Below are 23,064 nucleotides of genomic sequence, written 5' to 3' on the forward strand. Positions count from 1 at the left end.
TGACTTCCAGGAAGTGGAGAGAGGGGTTCCCTGGTGGCTCAGTGGGTTAAGGATCTGGCGTTGTCACTGCTGTGGCGCAGCGTCCATCCCTGGCCTGGGAACTTCTGCATGCCATGAGTGTGACAGAAAGAAAAGAAAGCAAGGAAGACAGACAGACGGAAGAAAGGGAGAGAGAGAGGAAGGAGGGGAACTGCCCCACTCATGACGGAGTGTGTCAGGACTCAAACATGAATCCTGAAAATACTTTAAACCTCAAAGACTCTGCCCTGTATGAGTTTCCCATGGCTGACATAAAAATGACCACAATTTAGGGGGTTCAAAACCCAATGAAGTTTTACACAGCTCTGGAGGGCAGAAGTCTGAAATCAGGGGACCCCGGGGTCTGGGTCCCTCCAGAGGCTGGAGGGGAGGGCCCTTCCTGCCTCTTCCAGTGTCTGGTGGCTCCAGCAGCCTTTGGCCTGGGTCACTCAAACCTCTGCCTCTATGGTCACACAGCCTCCCCTTCTCTGTGCAGGCAGTCGTCAGTCTTTCTCTGCCAAGGATATTTGTCATTGGGTGTAGGGGCCAGTGGATGAGCCAGAAGACCCCTCATCTCAAAATCCACAGCTCGATCACATCTGCCGAGACCTTCTTTCTGAGTGAGGCGACATTTACAGGTTTCAGAGTCTAGGAAGTGGGCGTGTCCTAGGGCCCCCCCTTCAGCACACTGCACCCCCTCGGGCTGCCTTTTCTGAGCACGTATGATGCAGAAGTACCCGGTGTGAGAATTAGCTATGTGTTTATTGTCTGTCTCCCTTCCTGAGGAGGGACCTACTGCCTGGCACCCAGTGGAGACTTAAAAAGGTTTTGTGGGGAGTTCCCAAAGTGGCACAGTGCAAACAAATCTGACTGGTTTCCATGAGGATGCAGGCTCGATCCCTGGCCTCGCTCAGTGGGTCAGGGATCTGGCATTGCTGTGAGCTATGGTGTAGGTCGCAGATGTGGCTTGGATCCTGAATTGCTGTGGCTGTGGTGTCGGCTGGCAGCTACGGCTCCAATTCAATCCCTAGCCTGGGAACTTCCATATGCCACAGGTGCGGCCCTAAAAAAAAAAAAGCAAAAAAAAAAAAAAGGGTTTTGTTGAGGGTTCCCTGGTGGTGCAGTGGATTAAGGATCCAGCATTGCCACTGCCACAGCTCAGGTCACTGCTGTGGCTCAGGTTCAATCCCTGACCCAAGAACTTCTGCATATCTCCGGCAGGGCCAAAAAAAAAAAAAAAAAGCTTTTGTTGAATGATCGACGAATAGAATTAATGTTTATTGTAGTAATTGACTACACTGGGAATCCTGTTCCAGACTCCCCAGATAGAAATAATCTCTTTCAGGGGGTTCGGATGTGGCTCAGTGGTAGTGAACCCAATTAGTATCCATGAGGACGCGGGTTCGATCCCTGGCCTCGCTCCGTGGGTTACGCATCCAGTGTTGCCGTGAGCTGTGGTGTAGGTCCCAGATGCAGTTTGGATCTGGGGTTGCTGTGGCTGTGGTGTAGGCCAGCAGCTGCAGCTGCCATGGGACCCCTAGCCTGGGTACTTCCTTACGCCATGGGTGCAGCCCTAAACAGACACCCCCCACCCCCGCCGGCCCCCTGCCAGCGCTCACACACACACCACGTGAAACCAAAAATGAAGCAGGCATAACCTTTCCAGTTGTGAGGGCCGGTGTCCGGGCACCCTGATGAGGACCAGGGGGTGCAGCCGGCCCCCCAGGATGAGATGGACACTCTACTTGAGGTGGGCACACAGCATTCGAAGCTTCGGGATGGCAGAGCTCCTGCAAAGCCCCAGGCTGAGGCCAAGATTCTGGGACTGGAGAGGAGAGAACCGGCTCCCAGGCCTGTCTCTGGGGGAGGGGCTCTGAGCAGCGGGGGGTGGGGGGCAGCTCAGCCCCCAGGGTTGGCCGTGGAAGGCCCACCTTTGTGTCTTGTGCTGAGCAGCAGCTGCGTCTCCCCTGTGCGAGGGTGGTACACACTGGCCACCCCCGGCTCCCACCCCAATCCGGGCACAGGAGGTGGTGAGAGCTGTAGGTCTACACCACAGCCACAGCAACACTGGATCTGACCTACGTCTGCAACCTACACTGCAGCTCAGGGCACCGCCGGATCCTTAACCCATTGATTGAGGCCAGGATCAAGCCTGCATCCTCATGGATACTAGTCGGATTCATTTCAGCTGAGCCACCATGGGAACTCCCCACAGCTGCTTCTTTAACTGGGCTCCTGATTCTCCCTGGTACCCTCCTCCTCTTCCCAGCCTAGCCTCACGGCTGCTCTGAACTCTCCACTGTGGATCTCAGGTAGGACAAGGGCCCGGCCCTCGGAAAGCTCGGGGTGGTGGGGGGGAGGCCCTCTCTTCCCCTCCTCCCAGCCCCGCATTTCTGTGCACCCTGGGAACACCCCCCAGCTGACAGCCTCCACTTAGTGTGCCCATGTGCTCTGACCTCGAGGCTGGCTTGAACTGAAGGTTCAAAGGAGTCAAGGGCCTCAGTCGCTGAAGAACTACTTCCAGAGCATCTGCCCCATGCCTGGCCTGAGTCAAAGCCTAGGGAGGCAGTGAGGGACCAGGCCCACCAAGCCCTGCCCTCAGGAAGCTCTGTGGGGTGGGGGGTAGTGGGGTGGAGAGGAACAAAAAAGAAATAAAACAGGAGCTCCCGTTATGGCGTGGCATAGTGGAAAGAACCCGACTAGTGACCATGAGGTTGCAGGTTCGGTCCCTGGCTTTGCTCTGTGGGTTAAGGATCTGGTATTGCTGTGAGCTGTGATGTAGGTTGCAGACTCGGCTTGGATCCTGCTTTGCTGTGGCTGTGGTGTAGGCCAGCAGCTGCAGCTCTGATTTGACCCCTAGCCTGGGAACTTCCTCATGCCACAGGTGTGGCCCCCAAAAGCAAAATAAATAAATAAAGCAGCCCTGAAGCCTCTGTGATGGGTTTGGGTGCCCCAGGCACAGAGAGATAAGGAGTCGAATTGGAGCTGCTGCTGCGGCCACAGCAACTTGGGATCTGAGCCACATCTGTGACCTAAGTCCTTAACCCACTAAGCGTGGCCAGCAGGGATCAAACCTGCATCTTCATAGACACTAGTCGGGTTCTTAACCCGCTGAGCCATATTGGGAAGTCCTAACATTTCTGTAAAGTTTTCAACCCTTGGTTATTTAAAGGAAATTAAAAACATTTAGAAAATACAGGAGTTCCCATTGTGGCTCAGCAGATTAAGAGCTCTACTAGTATCCATGACGATGTGGGTTCGATCCATGGCCTTGCTCTGTGGGTTAAGGATCCTGAGTTGCCACAAGCTGCAGTGTAGATCAAAGAGGCAGTTCAGATCCCACATTGCTGTGGCTGTGGTGCAGGCCAGCAGCTGCAGCTTTGATTTGAACCTAGCCTGGGAACTTTCATATGCCACGGGTGCAACCCTAAGAAAGCAAAAAACAACAACAGATTACTGCTCAGGGGAGCATGGAATGAGAGAAAAGACAGGAGGCATTTAAAAGGACATTTAATGTCAAGGCATGGAAAATTCCGGAGAATTCTCTTGGCTGCACTGCACAGAATCTTCTTCCCCAGTGGAGCAGGCAAGTTCCGGCTGGAGAAGGCAGGTCAAGGACTGCGAAGCCCTTGTGCCTGGCCTCCTCCAGCTCCTCCACCATGTGCTGCTGGTGGACTCCTCCCAGCGATCTGAGTGGGCTTCCTTTCAGGCTCCCAGCCGATGACATATACCTCACATTCAGATTACACATTTTTCTTTAAAAAATGTATTTAGTGGTCCCTGCAGTCATTTATTCGGCCTTCTTAAATCCATCTAGAATAATAACATAACTTTTTGATTCAGGAGTCATTTCAGAAACGTGGGGTATCCATTCCCAAGGAGTCTCTTTTATCTCCTAACGTCCTCGAATCCAGTCCCTTCTTTCCATCCTCACTGCCACTTCCCCGGGCAGCATTTCGTGCCTGGATTATGCAACCTCTCTCCAGTGGTTTATCTGAGTCTACTTTTGGTGTCTCTGGTCTATTCTCTACACAACAGCCACAGAGGAGTTCCCTGGTGGCCTAGCAGTGAAGGGTTCAGGGTTGTCACTGCTGTGGCTTGGGTTCGAGTTCAGGCTTGGGGTCTTCCACATGCCACAGGCACCGCTAAAACATAAACAAACAACCCCAACGAAACAGCCACAGAGTCAAATGCATAAATCAGATTCCCACACTCCCAGCACAAAACCCTTCAAGGGCTCTCCATTGCACTCAGAAAAAGCCAACCCGTTAGGTAAATCGTTTTAAGGATCTGTTTGGCCTTTGTCGACCTCTGACCCTTCATCTCCCTCCACTTTGCTCCTTCAAGTTTCGCTTTTTGTCACTTCCTAGAACGGCCCCCAGTCGCTCGCTTCGGGGTCTCCTCACTTCATGCTTCGGTGAGGTTTGAGTGGTGCCCAGCACACAGCAGGCGCTAAATAACTAAGAAACGAAGGACGGATGCCCGCCTTAGTCCGCGCGGGGAGCGCTTCCGCGTTTTCTGAGAGTGGAGGTGGGCAAGCATTCAAAGTGCATTTCCAGATCGCGCTCTCCATGTCCAGATCGGACTCCTCGCGGCCTCCGTGCGCCGCTAAAAACCACATTCTAGGGCGGTCAGCGGGAAAGGGAGGGGTCCCACCCGGGAGGAAACCCACCCGGGAGGAAACCCACTTGGCGGACCCGGGGTCCGGAAACCCATTGCTTACTGGGACCTTTCCACGCAGGAAGAGCGGCCGGAAGTTTGCTTCGGACACGCCCCCATCTATTATTGGGTTAAATCCCAGGAAGGGGCGGGGACCCAACCTAACCCTGGTTCATTATTGGCTAAAACCTAAGGGAGCCAAGGAAGGGGGCGGAAACCCGGCTTCGTCTTGACTCTTCATTGGCTAAAAAGCTCGGCTCGGCCCTCGGGTTCTCATTGGCTAAAGTCGAGGGCTGGGTGGTGTCTTACAAGCGTCGCCGTCCCTCGGGTTGGTGGGAGAGACAGGCCCTTACCCCGCCCCTTGGGCTCCAACCCTCTTCATTTAAAACACAAAGTTGAGGATCCAGCGTTTGTTACCTCCGAAGTCTTAGGCCCTTCCTTCGGGCCTTTGCTCCCTGAGGACTTCGAGCCTCGCGCAACTCAGGGATTTGGGGAGGCGCGAGCCAGGAGGAGGCCGGAACGATTCCTTCGCGGAACCTTTGGGCGAGGCCTCTGGGAGCGCGAGGACAGGAACGGACCGCGGCGGACCCACTAGACTGGCAGGGATGGCGGCGGCGGCCGACGCGGGGCAGGGGGGCGCGGTCTCGGTGGACCTGCGGCACGAGCGGCGCATGGTGTGTGTGGAGTACCCGGGCCTGGTGCGCGACGTGTCCAAGATGCTGCTGACCCTGGGCGGCGAGGAAAGCGTCTCCCGGGTGAGGAGCGTGGAGTCTCCGGGGTCCACGGGGGCGGACCATCGCGGGACAACGGCCAGAGGGGCGGGACCACCCAGGGACGCGAGGTTTCCTTGGCAGTGGAGCTTGAGGCTGGCTCTGCAGCGGCCAGCGGGCGGGGATTTGCTTCTGAGACCACTCGGCGTGGACCGTTTTTTCTTCGCGGGCAGAGGGCGCGGGAAAAGGACCATAGGGAGACGCAGGGAGGGTCTCCCATCCTCGGATGAGCCGCAGCTTTGGCATTTCTGCCTTGAGCTCAGCTCAGCTGCAGCTCCCCGCTTTCTGCCACCGCAGGATGTGCTGGACTGCCACATCCTCATTTCACGAAGCAGAAAACTGAGATATGGGAAATTAGGAACCGTCGACCTAAGTGAGAGGGAGGAAGGAAGAATTATGTTATTTAGGCTAAAGGTAGTCAAAGCTAACAACTTACTCTGTACGAGCTACAGTTCTAGGTGCTTTACTTAAAACATGATCCTCACTGGAACCCTTCCTGGTAGGAAGTGTCAGTGTCTGAATTTTACAAGGAAACTGAAACAGCTTGTTCAGATTCGCCCAGCAAAGAGTGGAGCCGAGATGAATTCTTAGCTTGTGCAAAGAAAGCTCAATGTAAGGGCTTTACACGAACCAGATCTTGAAGTGTCTCCTCTTGAGAGAGTTGTTCCCTGATGGCCCTCACTAAAGTGGCTGCTAGCAGTTAATATCTGCCTACCCAACCTGCTAATTCCAACCTGAAGTTATTTTAACGTGTTAATTGTCTGTCTTGGACTCTTGGCTCTGAGTCTGTAAATTCCATGAGAGCGGGACCTTGTCGCTCTCGTTCACACCTGTGGTCTTAACATCCATAGTGGTGCCTGCTTCCCAAACACTTGTCAAATGCATGATTGAATCTTCACAACAATCTAACGAGTTAGGTACAGGTACCATTATTATTCCCTTTTTTCAGAAAAAGACACAGGAAGAAAGGCTGGGGGAGTTCCCGGAGTGGCTCAGTCGTTAATGAACCCGACTAGGAACCATGAGGTTTCGGGTTCGATCAGGATCCGCTGTTGCCATGAGCTGTGGTGTGGGTTGCGGACGCGGCTCGGATCCCACGTTGCTGAGGCTGTAGCGTAGGTTGGCAGCTGCGGCTCCGATTGGACCCCTGGCCTGGGAACCTCCATGTGCCTCAGGAGCGGCCCTAAAAAGACAAAAAGACAAAAAAAAAGAAAGGTTGGGCCAAACAAGCTCCTATGGGGTACAGTGGGAATCTGAACTCATTCATGCCTCCCTCTGAAGTCTGAACTCTGACCTCCATCCTCCATGCTCGGTGAATACCAAAAACCCCGAACATGTCATTAAGCACAAGATGCCAGCAGAGGCCCAGTTAGTCTTGTTTTGTCTCCTTCCACACCCATGGCGTCATGGCATGTGGAAGTTCCTGGGCCAGGGATTGAACCCTCACCACAGCAGTGACAATGCCAGATCCTTTACCCGCGGAGCCGCCAAGGGACTTCCTCCTGTTTTGTTCTTTCAGCCCGACTCACTGCGGCATTGACAGGACCCTTACTCCACTAACCCGGGACATTTGTACCTAGTTAGAGTATGAGCCCTTTGGGAGGAGCCCCGTCCTTCCTTCCTCCGTTCCTGTTCCTGGGGCAACCCCTTTGGGCCAGGCCCTCAGCTGGGGTCCTTCCCAACCCAGCAGAGTCTAGACCCGTGTTTCATGAGAAGGGATTCCGGAGGCTTGGGGCTCTTTTAAACCCTCCTCTTTCCCTAAAGGCCAGGCTGTGTCCTGGGTGTCGGGAGCACGTAGATGTGACCTCGGCCCAGGGAGCGCTGGTGGGGTTTTCACACGCACACAGCTGACCCTCGCTGTGTCCCTCTGCCCCCATGTGGGTGACCCATGTAGAGTGTTTCCCATGATGCAGGCTCCAGGCTATGTGCTTTATGTATTTTTTCATTTAATCATCGTAACAGCTGAGTAGGTACTGTTGCTATCTCCATTTTAAGGAGAAGGAACCGAGGCTTGGAAAGGCTAAATCACACAAGTCAGGGCCGATGTGCTTGTTGCCGATTGATTTAATCTCCTTTGGACCCTGAAGTTTTTGTGAGTCTGAATGCTGAGACCCTCGGGGTGGGTGGTTCCCGGAGGAGGAAGCTCCAGACAAGTCCTTCAACCCTCAGACTGGGGAGGGGAAGGGGGGCCAGTAATGCCTCCGTGAAGTGTTGCTGGAAGAATTGCCTGGTCACCCGCACTGACGAGTCCCTTGAGAGATGATGGCTCCACTTCGCTGGTGGCTCTTGTCTCCAGCCTTACAGCCGCTTAGAACGAAGAGCTTATCCTCATTACTCCTACCAGGCAAACACGAAGGCACTTGGTAAAAGTTGGGTTTGCGAGACGAATCTTAAAAGGTCAGGGTGAAACAGGAAAAGCTGCTCTGGCCCCCGGGTCCCCCTCAGGCTTCCGTTGAGAGAGGAGCTGCCAGCTGCTTAGCTGGTCACGGCCTCACCCTGCCTCCTGCGACCCCCCTGCAGATCTATGCGGACCCCAGCAAGAGGCTGGAGCTCTACTTCCGGCCCAAGGACCCTTACTGCCACCCAGTGTGTGCCAACCGCTTCAGTACCAGCAGCCTGCTGCTCCGGATCAAGAGGAGGCGGCAGCGGGGGGCGCCGGGGTCCGAGGCCCGCCTCGACCTGCAGGTCCTTGGCATTGTCGCCACCGTTTACAAATTTCAAGGTAGCTGCAAACGCGTTCTCCCGGCCCCGGGTTGTTTCGGGCCCGTGTCCCTCATGCCCGCGGGAGCTGGGTGGGTCATCCGCGCAGTGAAGGGGCCGGGATCGGCCCGGGGTGAGGGGCAGGGGTGAGGGGAGCCGTGGGCGCAGGCCGGTCCAGGAGGCAGGCTCTCCTCCCTCCTGCCAGCAGCTCCCTCTGGGCTGTGGGCTTGTTGCTGCTCGGTTTTCTGCCTGCTTAGGAGCTGGAGCTCTCTGAGAGCTCTTCTTGGTTTGTTTGTCTTGGGTGTGGCAAATGGAAGTTCTCGGGCCAGGGATTGAATCCAAGCCGCAGCCGTGACCTCTGCTGCAGCCGGGCCAACACCGGATCCTTTAACCCACTGCTCTGGGCTGGGGATTGAACCCGTGCCCCTGAGGAGACCTGAGCCACTGCAGTCGGATTCCTAATCCACTGTGCCACAGAGGGAACTCTGAACTCATCTCATTTTTAAGGGCATTTTGTGGGGCCAAGTAAACCCGGTCAGCAGGTCTCCCATTTCTCACCCCTCGGGTTTGCAAACCATCTGGGTCTTCCTGCCGCTGGTCTTGCCTCCACCCTGAAGCCTGCCCAGGTCGCCTCGGCCCCTCGGGACCTCACATCCCTGGACTCTTAGCCACCTGGACGGCTCTCGTGGGATCCTCAGCGTGTTTGCTCCCCACGGGGAACCCCTGGAAGGAGGCAGTAAGGTGTAGGGTGGGAGGGGAGCCAGAGTGAATGGGGGCTTCGGCGCTCTGCCCGCCTCTGCTCTGCCCATCTCTGGGGCAGGTAGCCGGCTGCCCTCGGCCTCGGTCTCTGTCTCTGTCTGTACGGAGGGAGCGTTAGGCCCTCGTGAAGATTCAGGAACATGTGGCGTATAAAAGGGCCGGTTCATGCACCTGGGAGCCGCCAAGCAAGTTTCTCACAAGCCCCAACAGGCTGCAGAGCAGCTGTGGTTCTGAGCTGGGAACTGAGGAGCGTGACAAAGGGGAAGACAACATGTGAGGGAACGAGGAGCTCCCGCCGTGGCTCAGTGGTAATGAACCGACGAGGATCCATGAGGACGCAGGTTCGATCCCTGGCCTCACTCAGTGGGTCAAGGATCCGGCGTTGCCGTGAGCTGTGGTGGAGGTGGCAGACACAGCCAGGATCTGGCGTTGCCGTGGCTGTGGTTAGGCCAGCAGCTGTAACTCTGATTCGACCCTAGCCTGGGAACGTCCATATGCCGCGGGTGCGGCCCTAAAAAAATGGAAAAGAAAAGAGGAAAAAAGTGTAAAGAAACTAAAACCGCTTGGGATCCCACGGGGTGGGCCTGCCGAATGCCAGTCATCCTGCTGGGACGTGGGCCTCCCGTCGAGGCTTCTTCCCACGTGGTCCCTCGTTTCCGCTGACGGAGCCGGGACGTCACCCCTCGGGTGTCCCTGGACCAGCCTCAGCCTCGCCTGGGAGCTTGTTAGAAATGCAGCGTCTGCGTTTAGCGGGGTCCCAGGGGAGTCGCTGACTCGCCCCCACATATCCCGTATCCCCCGGCCCCCGACAGTCACGGGACCCAAGCACCCTGGGCTCCCCCAGAAGCGACTCGAAGGCTTAGTTTGGGCTCCTGCCGCTGTTGCTTAGCGGCCTCCAGGGCCAGGCCCGCTCAGCACCCCGCAGATGTGGGTGGCGTCACGGGGTGTCGGCCCTCTGCCCCCTCCCCAGGGCTGTCCGACTTCCAGTACCTGGCGGTGCACACGGAGCCGGGCGGCCGGCAGGTGTCCATGTACGACAAGGTGCTCATGCTCAAGCCCGAGAAGGAGAGCTTCTTCCACCAGGAGCTGCCGCTCTACATCCCGCCGCCCATCTTCTCGCGGCTCGACACCCCCGTGGACTACTTCTACCGCCCGGAGACGCAGCACCGGTGAGTCCCCGCGCCTCCAGGCTTGGTGTCCGGGCCCTGGGTCCGAGGCCCACTGCCGCCCCTCAGGGTCAGGCGGCCAGGGCGGCCGGCTTTGCTCAGGCCCTCGGCCCCAGCGCCTCCCCCGGCAGAGCAGCTGGTGACCCGGGCCCTGACCAGGGGTGTCAGGAACCAGCCCCGGGCCCCACCCGGAGGCCTGGCTCTGAGCTGTCCCCACACTACAGCGTGGAAATCAGGATGTCACCTTCAGACTTGAAGGCCCATCCCCAAAAGCAGGTGCCTTGCGGTGTGGAGAGAGATCCCTACCCAAGGGGCACGGGGCCGAGGTCAGTGCTTCTGGAGGGCAGTCTCAAGAACCTGGAAGAATCTGGGACAGTTTTCTTCTGTTTTCTCTTCTTCCTTTTTTGACTGCCCCGCGCAGGCCAGGGATCAGATCTGAGCCATAGTTGCAGCCTCTGCCATAGCTGCACAGTGCTGGATTCTTAACCCACTGCTCCAGGCCCGGAGTCGAACCTGCGTCCTGGGGCTGCAGAGACACTATTAGTCCCCTTGCAGCACAATGGGAGTTCCTATTGCAGTTTTAAATGTCCTGTCCTGTTGACCAGGTCGTCCTGCTAGGAATTTATCCCACGGTGGCTGTCGCCTCAGTCTTAGAGGTAATACACTGACGAGAACGTTTCCTGGCTGGCTGTGGGCGGCAGCAGGAGCTGAGAGAGGCTGCTGTTTGGAAGCCGGGGGCTGGGGCCGTGCTCGGGCCCTGGGCTGCCATCCCACCTGAGCCTGAGCTCCCGCGCCAGCCGCCCCGCCCCTAGAGGGCTGGTGATGTAACAGCTCCCACCTCCCTGCCTGGTTGCAGGGCAGTGTGGCTGAAGGCTTCGAAATACTTGCAACAGCAAGTGCCTGGCAGAGTTGGATAAAGTGGATACGTAAGTGGCCAGTCCACCAGAATCATAATTAATGTCTGATTCATTAATTAATTAATGTCCGTGCCGAGGAAGACCGCACAGCCTGAAAGACGGCGGGCTCCGGGGCCGACGTGGCCTGTGTCCAGGGAGCCCTCCCTCGAGGAATGGCAGGTGTTAGAGCAGATTCTGTGGTGTAAAAATAAATTGTGAGGCGCTCCCTGGTGGTGCAGCAGGTTAAGGGTCCAGCCTTGTCACTGCCGTGGCTCTGGTTACTGGTGTGGCACGGGGTTGATCCCTGGCCCAGGAACTTCTGTGTGCTGTGGGCGCGGCCAAAAAAAAAAATAGTGGGGTGATGATAGAAGCCTAGAAAAATCAGGAGGGTTGGGCCAGGACAGTTCTCTCTCTCTGGAGGGGTGGGAACACGAGAACCTTCTCTTTCCTCGTCAGCTATTTCCATCGATACGTCCTGACCGCCTGTCATGGCCCAGGGCTCCTCTCGAGCCAGTGTTGGTGGGAACACAACAGAGGCAGTTCCAACGGGGCCAGGGGCTGGGGTGCCGGTGGGCACGTGTGGAGGGCGAGGGGGCTGTGGGGCGCCGTGGGCAGGAGGTGAGTGGGGAGTGGGCCGTCACAGACAGGGAGCTGTCAGGGAGGGCCCTCGAGGGGCTGGCCTGTGAAACAGACCCGCGTGGTGACAGAGCTGGGCGGTGGGGATCTGGAGGACATTCCAGGTCAGGGGCCGTTGCGAGGGTCCCGCAGACCGCGGTCCGGAGCTTAGATCCTGTCCTGGGGAGAAAGGTGTGCTGCTCCCTTCCTTTAAAAACTGCGTGATGGGGCGAGTTCCCACTGTGGCGCAGTGGGTTAAGAATCCACTGCAGCAGCTCAGGTTGCTGAGGAGGCGTGGGTTTGATCCCTAGCCTGGCGCAGTGGGTTAAAGGATCCAGTGTTGCCGTAGCCGCGGCTCAGATTCAGTCCTGGGCCCAGGAACTTCCATATGCTGTGGGTGCAGCCATTAAAAATTAAATAATAATGATAATATTACGGGGAATTCCAAACGGAGCGTGAAGCGTCCCAACCCTTGTCCCGATGTCCAATGATCTCAAACGTGACTTAAGAGCCAGCTGAGGGCCGAGCGGTTCCTTTGGCCACGTCTGCCAAGCCTGTGGAATCCCTACCCCGCCCGCAGCCTCTTCTGGTTGCAAGAGTGAATTGTGCTTGTTAGAAAAGTCCAAACATTACAGAAACGTGTAACTAGAGAGAACCGGTCCCATCCCTTCCCTGCTGAAAACCCTCACGTCTGCAGTGACAGTGGTGTGTGTGTGTCTTGTACTCAGACAAGAGTTCCAAGCGGGGAAATATTACCCATTTTTCCAATTTACGTATTTCTGGAGTTGCTGCTTGCTATGGCGCAGCAGGTTAAGGCTCTGGCCTTGCCGCAGATGTGGCTCCGATTCCATCCCTGACTGGGAACTTCTATATGCCGAGGGTGTGGCCAAAAAAAAACCCTTTACATGTTTCTGAAATGTTTTGATTATTTTTGCCCCCGCAGGCATTATGCTCTTATGTAGAAAGAGGCCCTAGAGCCCCCCACCCCCACCCCCTCGCTGGCCTTGGCACTGGATGGCAGCGTCTGAGTCGCTTCTCTGTCCTGTGGGGCCAGAACTGTCCCCCAGCCCCAGGGAGGGGGCAAGGGAGGGGCACTGGCTGCCCTTGGATCCGCAGGCCCTGTTTTTCTCCCATGTGGTTTATCGGATTTTCCAGACGTGGAAAGAACCTGTCCTTTCTCCCAGGGCTGCTATCGATTTTTATGCTCGGCTGGCCTTCCTGGGTGCCTGAGGACTGGCCCCACCTCGCTGGCCTTCTCTGGTCCAGGCTGAGCCTCCTGAGGATCAGTGGGTGGAGGAGAGGCTGGACGCTGGCCCGACAGGGTTCCCCCCCTCCTCCTTGAGGCAGTTGAGGCGCCAGGCGGGCTGCCGGCTCCCTGCGGCTGGGAGGGGTGGGGGCCCAGCGGGGCCACCGGGGGCTTTCCTTCCCGGCGGGGTCTGGGGCTTTGGGAGGTGTCTCTGGAAACAGGGTGGTGGTGCACAGGTTCAGGGTGGTTTCAAATGGAATCACCGTTTTTTATTATTATTACTCTTTTTTACTTTTTTGGCCACCCCTTTGCATATGGAGTTCCCAGGCCAGGGGTCAGTTCCAAGCTGCAGTTTTGACCTAAGCTATGGCTGTGGCAACCCCGGATTCTTAACCCACCGCACCAGGCCAGGGATCGAACCTGTGTCCCTGCGTTCCCGAGACGCTGCCAGTCCCATTGTGTCACAGTAGGAACTCCTGGAGTCACTGGGGAAAAAAAAAAAAAGGAACAAATTTGATCCCATCTTTATATTTTGTTTCTCAACGTGTGAAAAATCATTTTGTTGTTCTTTATAAATAAGTAGATGGGCGTTCCCACTGTGGCTCAGTGGGCTAAGGACCCAACACAGTGTCCTTGAGGATGTGGGTTTGATCCCTGGCCTCTCTCAGTGGGTTAAGGCTCCGGCGTTGCCGTGAGCTGCAGTGCAGGTCGCAGATGCGGCTCAGATCCGGCGTTGCTGTGGCTCTGGTGTTGGCTGGCAGCTGCAGCTCTGGTTGGACCCCTGGCCCAGGAACTGCCATGTGCCGCAGGTGTGGCCCTAAAAAGAAAAACCGTGCAGCTGGTCTGTATTCATGTAGCAAATGAAGGTAAGATGGAAACAGGTTTCAAAGGCAGTGATCACCTGGATGAGCCTGAATGGCGTCCGGCAGGTTCTCTGAATCGCACTTGAACATGGTTGGGTTTGGGGTGGGGTCTGGATGACCCCAAGTTGGCCCTGTGACGGTAATGGTTGGAGCTGGTGGTGGGCTTGTGGGGGCTCCTGACACCCGCCTCGGGGGGTCGGCGCGCTGAACGTCCGGGGACCCTCGCCCCCTGCGCCCCGTCCCGCCCCCACATGGAGCCTCTGTGCTCGCCCTGAAGACCCTCCTTCCTGCTCTGCGGCTTCATCGAGGGGTTCTAAGCCTGGACTCGGCCCCGTCGCTGGTGACAGGACGGCGGTCCACGGCCCCGCCAGCCTCCTGGGTCCCAGCTCCGTTACCTGGAGCCCTGGCTCTCGGCAGCTTTCCTCCCGTGGCCCCAGTGACTTCATGGGAAGGTGGGTCCTTCTTAATAGGGTCGTTTCAAGGGTTAAATGAATTGTAGCCATCAGGTATCACAGCCCGTGGACGGTGTCCCGTGTCTTAGCTGGTTTCACCGTCCCTGCCTGATGGGCGTTTGGACTGTTGCCAGCTTTTGCTGGCGGGACGGGGCGGCGCACACTGTGGGGTCACTGTGAGGCCACCGGCTTCAGGGCAGGAGCCCTTGCCCGCAGCCCAGCCCCTGGGCTCTGGCCTTGCAGCTGCAGGCCCCTAGGCCCTTCTCCTGATCATCGGCCTGAGAACACAGGCGCTGCCTTCAGCCGCTGGCGGTGAGACCCTCTCCTCACCCAGGTTCCAGGGAGAAGCCCACAGATGTGGGCTGCCGCCGTCCAGCCCAGCCTGCCCTGGCACGCTCGCCCTGACAGTGCTCTCTGTCCCCAGGGAAGGCTACAACAACCCCCCGATCTCAGGCGAGAACGTGATCGGCCTGAGCAGGGCCCGGCGCCCCCACAACGCCATCTTCGTCAACTTCGAGGACGACGGGGTGCCCGCGCAGCCCCTGGAGGCTGCGGTGCAGACGTGGAAGAAGGTCTGCACCAACCCCCTGGACCAGAAGGTGGAGAAGGAGCTGAGGAAGGTGAGAGCCTGCCGGGGCCGCCTCTGCACGGGCGCCTCCTGTTTACCCCGCTGCGCCCCATCCCCGCCGCTTTGTGGCCGGCTCCGCTGGCCTTTTTAGACGCTCACTCATCAACACGAGAACTTTTCAGCTCCAGACGTCGCCTGAAAGCCACGCCAGTGTAGCCCCGCGTTCCCAAGGTTGAAAGTACTTCTTAGAAGCACTTGGGGTCCCTTGGGGATGGCAAGCCTTGTGCAGATGTGACTTTAGCCTGGAGCTCCTGGACCCCGGGAGCCTTCATGCATCCGGTCGTTGGTGGCAACATACCAGCCAGAGGCGCTTCCTCTGAGTTAGAATTGGAGCAAGAGGAGGTAGCTTCCCTCTGCCTTGCCCGCTGGCTGGCAGGTTCCGGGAAGACCCAGGCCGAGGGCCTCTGTTCCTCGTGTCCCCACCGGCAGGCACAGCAGTTTTCACTGAGGTCACATCACTGCTGACTGACGCTCGCCTCTTGTCCTGTTGAAGCCAAAATCCCCTTGGCAGGTGGGGAGGGGTGTCCTTCCTTAAGTGGTGGGCACCTTGTTGTGTTTCTAGCAGTCACTTGGTCAGGGGCACATGGGCCACTCTCCGAGGCCCCTCATTGTCCTCTGGGCGCAGCCCAGTCCCCCACCTGGTTCAGGGCCCCTCCTGTGCTGGCCCTCAGCACTCCAGGCTCCTGGCCTTTCCCTGTCCCCCCAGGCTGGGCTGTCCCCTGCAGCCTTTATGACGTCGCAACTCAGCCTCTAGGTCGAAGCTGCCTGGGGCCCCAGAGCTCTGGCTTATCCCCCTCCTGGCCCTGCTCTGGCTCCCCCCCCAACTGTCCTCTAAAAGCTGCATAAGGACACGGACGGTGTCCCTCACATCATTTCAGGACCCCCAGGCTCTGCAAGCACACCTGGCACGTGCTGGGTGGGCAGTGCCTGCTTCTGAGGGAGGCGGGTGAGCGGCTCCTGGCCTGCGCCGGCTTGGCCCGCCTCTGCCGCCTCCTTCGGGAAGGTCCTCCGGGGCCAGACTCCGTGGGGGTCCAGGCAGGCAGGTGGGAAGCCGTTGTGCTCATCGCAGCTTCTGCCTTGACCCCCAGCTGTTTGAGATCCGTCCTATCTGGTCGCGTAACGCCGTCAAGGCCAACATCAGCATCCACCCCGACAAGCTCAAGGTGCTGCTGCCCTTCATGGCCTATTACATGGTGAGTGTCTGCCCGGCGCCCACTCTGGTCCCGGCAGGGCCTCCCGATCCCCGAAGTGACCTGTCAGAGCCGCAGCAAGAGCAGCTATAGCTCCGTCCCGCCCCACAAGCCGGCTGGTTACGGGAACACACTGCCCCCGTGGGGGTGACTGTATTTTAGAGGGATGTCTTTTAAGTAAAGGGATTATACATTAAAAAAAAAAAAACAAGGAGTTCCCGTCGTGGCGCAGTGGTTAACGAATCCGACTAGGAACCATGAGGTTGCGGGTTCGGTCCCTGCCCTTGCTCAGTGGGTTAACGATCTGGCGTTGCCGTGAGCTGTGGTGTAGGCCGCAGACGCAGCTCAGATCCCGCATGGCTCTGGCTCTGGCGTGTAGGCCAGAGGCTACAGCTCCAATTCAACCCCTAGCTTGGGAACCTCCATATGCTGCGGGAGCGGCCCGAGAAAATGGCAAAAAGACAAAAAACAAAAACCAGAAACCATCTGCTGTACTCGTGGCGTGTGAAATTTCCCAGGCAGGGATCGGCCTGAGCCGCTGCGCTGACCGCACTGAATCCTTAGGCCGCTGCGCCGTGAGAGAGCTCCTTGATGGCCTTGATGGAGAGCTTCCGAAGGCCAGGCTGGGCTCCGGGTTACCTCTGTGGAGGAGGGCGGCAGGCTTGGTACTGCCGAGGCCAGGCTCACATCTGTGGTTTGATGCACCAGGGTCCTCCAGGCAGCGAGTGGCAGAGCCACGTGGCCACGTGGGGACCCCGGCCTGTGTGGCTGCAGCGCCTGGGCCCCTAACCCGTTCTCCTGGGTTGAGTGGGGTTCAGTGTGCATGAGCTGCCCCTTGGACCCGTCCAGGAGGGCCTGGAGGTGGGACGCCATCCCTGAGATTCCCAAAGTTGCGCCGAGGAAGAGCTGCTCGTGAGCAGCAGGGAGACAAGGGTGGGATGTGACCAGGATGGTGGGGGGGACAGGGCGCCCCCCCCCACTTCACAGAGCCCGTGTCTGCCTTTCAGAACTGGCTTTGTAGACACAGGGACCTCAGGAGTACTGTTTGGGGACAGTAGCTCTCACCCACCAGAACAGTGTGTCAGTTGAGCTCCCGCTCTGTGCCAGGCCCTGAGGGTAGGGCTCCGGGACACCCTCTCGTTTGACCTGCACAGAACCTCACCCGACAGGAGGGCCACGTGACCTGTGCGAGGTGACAGGGCCGCCCATGGCCAGCCGGGGCAGGGTTCCCGAGCCCTGTCCCCCACTCTTCGAGTGCTGTGCTGGGCCACCCGGGAGCCGGGAAGGGGCCTCGGCCCACTTGGCCTCCATCTCTTTCTGTTCAGATAACTGGTCCCTGGAGAAGCCTGTGGATTCGATTCGGGTACGACCCCCGCAAACACCCAGAGGCCAAGATTTATCAAGTCCTTGACTTCCGGATCCGCTGCGGGATGAAGCACGGTAAAGACGCCCGATACCTTGGCCTTCTCCTCCCTTCGTGTCTTCCTGCTCCCAGCGGTCTCTCTTCTGCCACGAGCATGTCCACAGGAGAGGATCAAAGCCTTCCCCCCCTGGGAGTCCGCTGGAGGCTCAGCAGGTTAAGGATCCAGTGTTGTCCCTGCTGTGGCTCGGGTTTGATCCCTGGCCCAGGAACCTGCATATGCTGCTGGTGCAACCAAAAAACAACCCTCGCCCCCTTGGCGGGACTGTTGCAGGCACAAGAGCTCGAGTCCTGCCCGTGGTCACCCTCTGGTGGCGGCACTGCTATCCCTCAGTGTCTGCTCATCCACCGTTCATCATAGCTCCCGCAGTGCAGGCCAGGCGTCCGATGGGAGCCCCGACCCCCACCCAGCAAGCCCCCCCTCCCAGAACGCAGCAGCTCCTCTCACCCCAGGGACCCTGGTGCTCCTGTGGTGCAGCCCGTGCTGCTGCCACAAGGGGCCCTGCAACCCCTGCCTGACAGCCCCTCCCCTCCGCAGGCTACGCCCCCAGTGACATGCCTGTCAAGGCCAAGCGCAGCGCCTACAACTACAGCCTCCCCATCACCGTCAAGAAGACACGTGGGTGCCCGGGGCTCGCCCTGCGGGTCGGCTGAGGATTCACTGTCACCCCAGGCGGGGGGAGATGGGACCTCTACCGTGGAGAGGGGGGAGGAGCTTCCCAAGGGAGTGACTCCAGGGCACTGGAGAGGGAGAGGGTGGCTGGGGGACAGGGCGGGGGGTGGGGGAGAAACCCCCCCCCATATTCCAAAGCATTGCCGTTGTCCCCTCGCAGCCAGCCCGCTTGTCACCATGCATGACCTGAAGCAGGGCCTGGCCCCCTCCCGGATGATCAGTGCACGGAGGTCGGCCTCCAACAACTACAAGCTTAAGGTGGGTGTCCCCTGAGCTGCCTGCCTGGTGCCAGTGAAGGGGAGTGGAAGAGGCTGCCCCACACCAGGCACCCACTGTGCCTCCCGGGGCCTTTGCACAACCCCCGCCTTCCAGCACAGCCTCAGGGTGGGAGCAGCTCAGGGCGGTGGGCTCTGAGGGCCACCTGGGCGTGTCTCAGGGCGGGGCTCAGACAGCAGCACTGCATGGGGCTGCCCCAGGTGAACTGGCCCTGGGGCCCCGCGTGACCTCCGCAGGGATGGGCAGCAGTGGGCACTGTGAGCACGAAGCCCGAGCGGCCCACCTGAACCCCAGCCGTGGACCGGGTGGGGTCCCCGCGGCCTCACTCTCGCTAGCACAGCCCCCAGCAGAGGCAGTGATTTCCCGCCGCCTGTCCCAGCTCGGGCTGATGGGAGGGGGTGGGCCCTCCCTGGTGCCCCGGCCTCACAGAGGGCAAGGGGCGGCTGTCCTCCAGCAGGCTGGTCTCTCCTCCTCGCCCAAGGGACCCAGTGACCGTCCTCAAGGACTGTCCTTGTAGGCTGTTACCCCCACCTCTGGAGCTGGTGGCCGGGGCTGCCTCGACCGTTGGTGGGGAGTGAGCAGGGTGGGCGGCAGGAAGCACGGAGGCAGCGCTCGGGCCCAGGCTGGGGGACGCCCTGCAGGAAGCGCCTGGCCAGGCCCCCGGTGGCGGCTCGTTGTTCCAGGGCCGTGGGAGGGCCTGGCTGCTCCCACCCGCCCTCGACTCCTGGGGAGCTGGAGCTGGTGTTCTGCACACCTGCTCCCCGGCTTCTGGCCTGTCCACCCTGCCTGCGTCCAGGGAGAAGAGCCAGGCCTGCCTGGTCCTGGGACCTAGACCAGCCCCCGGCCCTGGAGAGGCCCCGTGGGAGCCGAGTGTGGGGGTCTCCAGCACCCCGCCCGGAGGATGCTCCCACCCACCCACCTCCCCGTCTCCCCCGCTCTCTCAGGACTCCATCTACATCTTCCGGGAGGGGGCCTTGCCGCCGTACCGCCAGATGTTCTACCAGTTATGCGACCTGAACGTGGACGAGTACGTACGTGAGGGGCCCCGCGACGCCGAGGTGGGGACCCTGGGACTCGGGGACCGAGGTGTGGCCTGCAGCTCTAGGCCGGCCCGGAGAGGGCTCTGCCCGGGCTCACGTGGCCCCGGGAGCACTTTCCAGGCTGCAGTGCGGGCCTCGGCTCGGGGCTGGGTCTTTGCCTTCCTCCGCTCCTGCCCTTGTGGGGGTTCACGACACGGTTCCCCATCCCCAGAGCCAAGCCGACCAGAGTCCCTGAAACCTTTAATCCGGTTGTTCTCAGTGATGCTTGAAAAACCAAGGGCCGCGGTGGGAGCGGAGGGGACGGCAGAGCGGTGACCACGGCTCGGGGCTCTCAGCAGGGAGACGCACGCACACCTGATTCGCCGGCGGGGTGGGCTTCGGGCTCGCGCTGGTTAGGGCCCGGCTGGGGCCGGCCGGCTCGCACGGACCGTCTCGCGACCATGCTCATCCCTCCAAGTGCCGTCTGAGCGCGGCGCCAGCTCTGCCAGGACCGCTCGCCGGCCCCTGGAGCAGGGACCTCACCCCGGAACTTTGTTCCCAACCCCAGGCTGCAGAAGGTCATTCACCGCAATGACGGGGCCGAGGGCCCCTGCACAGAGCGGGACGGGTGGTGCCTGCCCAAGACCAGCGACGACCTCCGGGACGCCATGTCCCTCATGATCCGGCAGACCATCCGCGCCAAGAGGCCTGGTGAGAGCCGCGCGGGCGAGGGCAGCCTACCCCGGGCCCACTCGGGTCAGAGCGGGGCCTCAGAGATCCGCCCCCAGGGAGTGCACCCAGCTGGGCTCCTCTTGCCCGGACTGGGGAGAGGGAGGCCTTCTGGGCCAGGACTCGGCCCTGGGGGTCGGGGCAGGGCTGGGACAGGGCTGCTGCCTCGTGCTCTGACCTCACCTTACATCCTCCAGCCACGTGTGGACGCGCTGCACCTGTTCCCCCGGGAGGGCAGGGACGGGGGAGCCAGGCTCCTATCACCCTGCACCGCCTGCCCCTCCCCAGGACGAACAGCCCCCACAAGAGGGGTGAGGAAGGGGAGTGAGCCCTTGCTGGGCCCAGGGTCTGGTGGGCTTGGGGGAAAGTGAGCAACCGGGCCCCTCTCTGGGGGGTTCCTCCCAGACTTGGGGAGGGGGCGTCTCAGACCTGCCCTCCCAGACCTGACAGGGTGGGGTTCTCAGCGTCCGCTAGGACGCGGCCCTTCGCCTCTGACCCCCTAAGAGACTGGTCGAGAAAAGCACTCACGCGGCAGCCTGCACACGCTCGCTGGGGGAATCCGCTGGACCCAGGAGGTGCCCAAGGCTCCTCCGGGGAGGTGGTTTTCAAAGCTCTTAGCTTCTGCATCCCCCGGAAGTGCTTGTTAAACTGCAGAGTCGGGCCCGAAAGCCGCTCCTCCAGAGCTTGAGCCCAGATGCCGTTGCTGTACAGGGGCCCCCGGGAGGCCCGGGGCCCGGTCTGGGGGCGGGGCTCTCGGGCTGAGACCAGCAGAAGCTGGCGTGGGCCGCCCAGGCGCCTGTGCTGGGACACATGCGGCCTCGTGTTCCGGCCCAGCTCTCTTCTCCGGCCCGGACAAAGCTGACAGCGGGAAAGAACAGCTGACCTGCGACTCTGGGGAGGACGAGGAGGAGGAGGAGGACGAGGAGGAGGAGGAGGAGGAGGACTTCAAGCCGTCCGACGGGAGTGAGAACGAGATGGAGACGGAGATTCTGGACTATGTGTGACACAGCTCTGGGTCCCCCCCAACCAGGCCTGACGGGGAGACAGGCCGCCAGGGCCCCCAGTGCTGCCTGCGGCAGCCAGAATGGCCCTGGGAGGCCCCCTGAGGAAAGCCGGGTGCGGCCCTGGTTCTGCCCTTGACCTGTTGCCTGGAGCTGCCTTCTGGCCCTGGGTGCTTAGGGACATGTCCAGCAGGCTGAGCCGGCGCCCGGCGCCTCCTTCCAACTGAAACCAGCCGGAGCCGGAGGTGGCGGTGTGGGTCCGGCTGGTCTCAGGCTTGGCGGCAGGCACAGGCAAGAAGCCCGGTCCATGGTGACAGGTGGCTGAAGACTGCCTTTGGGATTGGACCTCGTTCATCTGGGGTGGCCCGACGAAAGGCAGGCCCCGCTGGAATTGTCCTTATTAAACACGTTTTCCCAAGGAGTCCTGGTGTCTCAATGGGGGTGGGGGAGGAAAAAGTTTCCTCCCGCCTGGGGACTTGGGCTCTGGCCAGGTATCATTTGTTCCTTCAGTTGTTCGTTCAGTGACCTCATGAACAATGAGGCGATGCTGGGGTGGTTGAGAACAGACCTGATGCCTTTCACCAGGTGGCCCGGGTGAGAGCAGCCAGAAGTGACTCTGGTCTCGGGTGCCCGTGGCATGTGGAAGTTCCCGGACCAGGGACTGAGTCTAAGCCATGGCTGCAGCCTACGCAGCTGTGGCAACACTGGGTCCTTAACCTGCTGCGCCCCAGAGAGCTCTCTGCCCAGTTCTTGAGCTGTGTTTGGTGGTTCTGCACTTAGAGACCTAAATACCTTCATCCTCCCATTAAAAAATGTTATTGGAGGAGTTCCTGTTGTGACGCAGTGGTTAACGAATCCGACTAGGAACCATGAGGTTGCAGGTTCGGTCCCTGCCCTTGCTCAGTGGGTTAACGATCCAGCGTTGCCGTGAGCTGTGGTGTAGGTTGCAGACGCGGCTCTGATCCTGCGTTGCTGTGGCTCTGGCGCAGGCTGGTGGCTACGGCTCCGATTGGACCCCTAGCCTGGGAACCTCCATATGCCGCGGGAGCAGCCCAAGAAATAGCAAAAAGACAAAAAAAAAAAGTTTTGTTATGAAAAGTATCATACAGACACAGAGAAGTCCTGGGTTTGTACAGTGAGCCCGCCCTTACCCATCATACGGCTTCACCAGTGACCTCTGCCTCACTTGTTGCATCTCTTCCCCTTGCTTTTGTTTTGTTTTGTATTTGCATTTTGCTGAAATTGATTTAAGGAAATCACATACTTTAGTGTGTATCGCTAACATATTGGGACTTCTTGTCTTAAAAACATAGTACCGCTGTCCTCACACTTAACTCATTAGCAGCAATTCAGGAGTTCCCGTCGTGTTGCAGTGGTTAACAAATCCGACTAGGAAACATGAGGTTGCGGGTTTGACCCCTGGCCTTGCTCAGTGGGTTAAGGATCCAGTGTTGCTGTGGCTCTGGCGTAGGCTGGTGGCTACAGCTCCGATTCAACCCCTAGCCTGGGAACCTCCATATGCCGTGGGAGTGGCCCAAGAAATGGCAAAAAGACAAAAAACAGCAATTCAGCCTCCAGTGTGTCCCTCCAGTTGGGAGGTGGGGTGCCTGCTGGGTCCCTTTAATGACATGAGCGTTGACCAGCAGCTTCTGGTGTTGTCACCCTCATCCACTGGCCTCATTCATGAAACCATAGCAACCAGACCAAAGATGACCAGAGGGACACTTAACTAGGTTTGTGTCAATCAATCGCTGTCGTGCCTTTTGCTGCCCAGCGTGTCTCCGTTGGTTGGAGAGCAGCCCAGCTTGGCTTCTGTCCTTGGGCACACCCTCTGGTCTTCGGGCCACTGCCATGGCCCAGACACCTCCCCTGCATTCCTGCCCTTGACCCAGTCTCGCCATCGCTCCAGGGTGGCCCTTCCTTGGTGTTTCGAGACCCTCCACTGGGCAGCAAGGGGTGCTTGTTGCTCCTGAGTTTTCTTTAC

The 23,064-nt window shown here is 59.3% G+C and overlaps 1 protein-coding gene across 7 annotated transcripts; it reads left to right on the forward strand.

Annotated features, from left to right (window-relative positions):
• Positions 1-5,270: 5,270 nt before the first annotated feature.
• On the forward strand, positions 5,271-21,501 carry GTF3C5 (general transcription factor IIIC subunit 5). 7 transcript variants are annotated; one of them, XR_014830109.1, is made up of 12 exons: positions 5,271-5,432; positions 7,968-8,169; positions 9,877-10,075; positions 14,569-14,764; positions 15,861-15,965; positions 17,288-17,402; positions 17,921-18,001; positions 18,216-18,313; positions 19,276-19,362; positions 19,919-20,061; positions 20,277-20,390; positions 20,914-21,501. XR_014830109.1 is itself a non-coding variant. In XM_021070910.2 (12 exons), the coding sequence occupies exons 1-12, from the start codon at positions 5,283-5,285 to the stop codon at positions 21,081-21,083; spliced, it is 1,656 nt and encodes a 551-aa protein (XP_020926569.2). In that variant the 5' UTR covers positions 5,271-5,282; the 3' UTR covers positions 21,084-21,501. The 7 variants fall into 7 exon arrangements, 3 of the variants coding, with proteins under 3 accessions (XP_020926569.2, XP_020926572.2, XP_084856540.1); XR_014830111.1 differs by having other exon boundaries at positions 18,216-18,251; positions 19,300-19,358; XM_021070910.2 differs by having other exon boundaries at positions 19,276-19,358.
• The last annotated feature ends 1,563 nt before the right edge of the window (positions 21,502-23,064 follow it).

This window comes from Sus scrofa, chromosome 1 (genome assembly GCF_054392235.1).
Source record: "Sus scrofa isolate SSC_HxYL_T2T_F1_AM1 chromosome 1, Sscrofa_HxYL_maternal_Yorkshire_Landrace_v2.0, whole genome shotgun sequence".
Taxonomy (NCBI): domain Eukaryota; kingdom Metazoa; phylum Chordata; class Mammalia; order Artiodactyla; family Suidae; genus Sus; species Sus scrofa.

Coding starts and splice junctions, on each gene's coding strand:
- GTF3C5 (XM_021070910.2), top strand. CDS start 5,283: ATGGCGGCGGCGGCCGACGCGGGGCAGGGGGGCGCGGTCTCGGTGGAC. Junction 5,433..7,967: donor GCGAGGAAAGCGTCTCCCGG/GTGAGGAGCGTG, acceptor ACCCCCCTGCAG/ATCTATGCGGACCCCAGCAA. Junction 8,170..9,876: donor CACCGTTTACAAATTTCAAG/GTAGCTGCAAAC, acceptor CCCCCTCCCCAG/GGCTGTCCGACTTCCAGTAC.